This window comes from Plasmodium relictum (genome assembly GCF_900005765.1).
Source record: "Plasmodium relictum strain SGS1 genome assembly, contig: PRELSG_00_v1_167, whole genome shotgun sequence".
In the NCBI taxonomy this organism is placed as follows: Eukaryota; Apicomplexa; class Aconoidasida; order Haemosporida; family Plasmodiidae; genus Plasmodium; species Plasmodium relictum.
Genome location: NW_021628849.1, coordinates 1 through 2,221, shown reverse-complemented (window position 1 = coordinate 2,221; position 2,221 = coordinate 1). Strand labels below are relative to the sequence as shown.

General features: G+C 23.2%; 1 pseudogene across 1 annotated transcript; it reads left to right on the top strand.

Annotated features, from left to right (window-relative positions):
* Positions 1-638: 638 nt before the first annotated feature.
* On the top strand, positions 639-1,700 carry PRELSG_0015900 (annotated as a pseudogene). Its single transcript has one exon. A coding segment is annotated over exon 1 (1,062 nt).
* The last annotated feature ends 521 nt before the right edge of the window (positions 1,701-2,221 follow it).

The window sequence follows — 2,221 nt, the reverse complement described above, 5'->3', positions numbered from 1 at the left end:
ATATTAGATTTCTATAAAAATCATGATTTATATATTTTTATTAAAAGTAGTTTACTCAGTAAAGTAACAAAAAAGAAATGAAATATATTTGTATATGACAACTTTCTAAAATAATTTTTTTTTCTATTTTATTAATTTTTATTTTAAATAATATGCAATTATTTAAATTATTATTTTATTTTCTTCTCAGAGATATTAATTTTACCTAAATATAATTGCAATATTCTAAATTACCCTGAAAATAAATTACATAAAGCTTTTTTTTATAAAATATTTACATTTAGAGAATATAACAGTTTAATATAAAATATGTTAGTATAATTAATGATATTATGATTAGTAAAAAAATTAATACATTTACAAATTTATCTAATTTAAATATAAAAATTTTAAAAGAATTCTACACAAAAATTAAAATAAATAATTTTATACCTTTCATTAATATTATCATTTTTATTGACATAATTTTAATGCTATAGTATTTTTTTGACATATTATAAGATTCAAATTTGAAGGATTTTATGAATACATGTATTTATTTTATTAAATCGTTTATTTAAACTAAATAATATACTTTTGCATAATTAAAATTGAGGATTGAATGGATACTGAAGAACTCAAAAAAATAAAAACTAGAAATGCTTCAACATATGGGCTTGATTATGATAACTGGAAGAAAGATATTACCAATGTGATTGATAGCAAAATTTATGATTTTGAGATAGAAAAGGACTCAAAAAAAAAAAAGAAGAATTTGTAGGGAATTCAATGACTACGTAGATGACGAAAAAGAAGTATTTAGAGACAAAAAATGTAAGTCATTAAATGTTAAAGGAGAGTCTAAATACAAATGTGACGACGCATGGGGTGAAGTTGAACAATACATAATTGACAAAATAAAAGAGAAGCCCAACCCCCAATGTAATAGAATCCCTAGTATTTATCCAAAAGAGAAAAGAAATAAAAGGAGGGAGATAATAAATTTTTGTGAAGATAGGGATACACGTTTTGAAGACATGAAAAAGAGGAACAAAAATAATGAATGTTTAAGTTATAATCAATGGATAGATGAAAGCAGAAATCAATTTACGAAAAGAAATCAATGGAGTATAAGTGACAGCAGGGAAAAGGATGAAGCTTTCACAATTTCTAACAATTGTACGTTGATCAATATGGAGATGTTTTCAAAGGAGAATTGTAGGATATATAATTCGAAACCAAAACCGACTCCAAGTAATTCATCAAGTCAACAAAATTCAGTTACTTATTTAGTATCTTTACAAGAAACATCTAATAGCAATGAAAAGATGACTAAGGCTAATTCACATACCACTACCCTCAAACCTACAATATCTGCAGCCACAAGAATGGCTTTGGATAATCCCGTACCCCTATCTTTAAGTGCATCTAAACTTGCACCTACGCTTGTATCTACATCTCTAGAAGTAACTACACCTAATTCTAAAAATTTAAATACATCTACAAATACATCATCATATGCAAATCCATCAACATCCAAAGCTTCATCAGAATCTGACACTACACGGAAAACTATGACTGCATTTCCACCTACAAACATATCTATAAAAGAATCACAAGCATCCTCTACAAGAATAAGTAATATTTCTTCAGATCCTATTGCAAGCCATCCTAGTATAATAAACAATAATGCTATTAGTTCTGTAGGTTTGATTTATTAATTGGCCGTTTAATGACTTTGCTAGAGTATTAAACAAACAAATTAATAAAGAGCATGTATAACTAAGTATACGTTTATATATATATATTCGTTTTTATTATATATATATATATTGTTTTCTTATGATGCATAATATTTAATTGAAGTTAAATTTTACTGCATCTTTTAATAAACCTATTAAAAGTTATAAATGAGTTTTTATTTACAAAGAATTAATATCTTCTTTTAATTAAAAACATACAAATAATTTATAACAATTTATTAAGTCAAAATTTTATGATATTCAATGTTATTTCAAAAATATACATTGAATAATACATAAATATTTCTCTTATCTCTTAAGTTTTTAATAAGTTAACATTTCTTTCTTTTAATTTTTATTTACACTAAAAATTAAAACATAACATAACATAACATTCATAACATTCATTCCTAAAAACTCTTCCAAAAAAAAAAAATAAATATATTTAATTTTTTTTTTTTTTTAAATTACAAAGATGTATATATATATAAATAAACAAA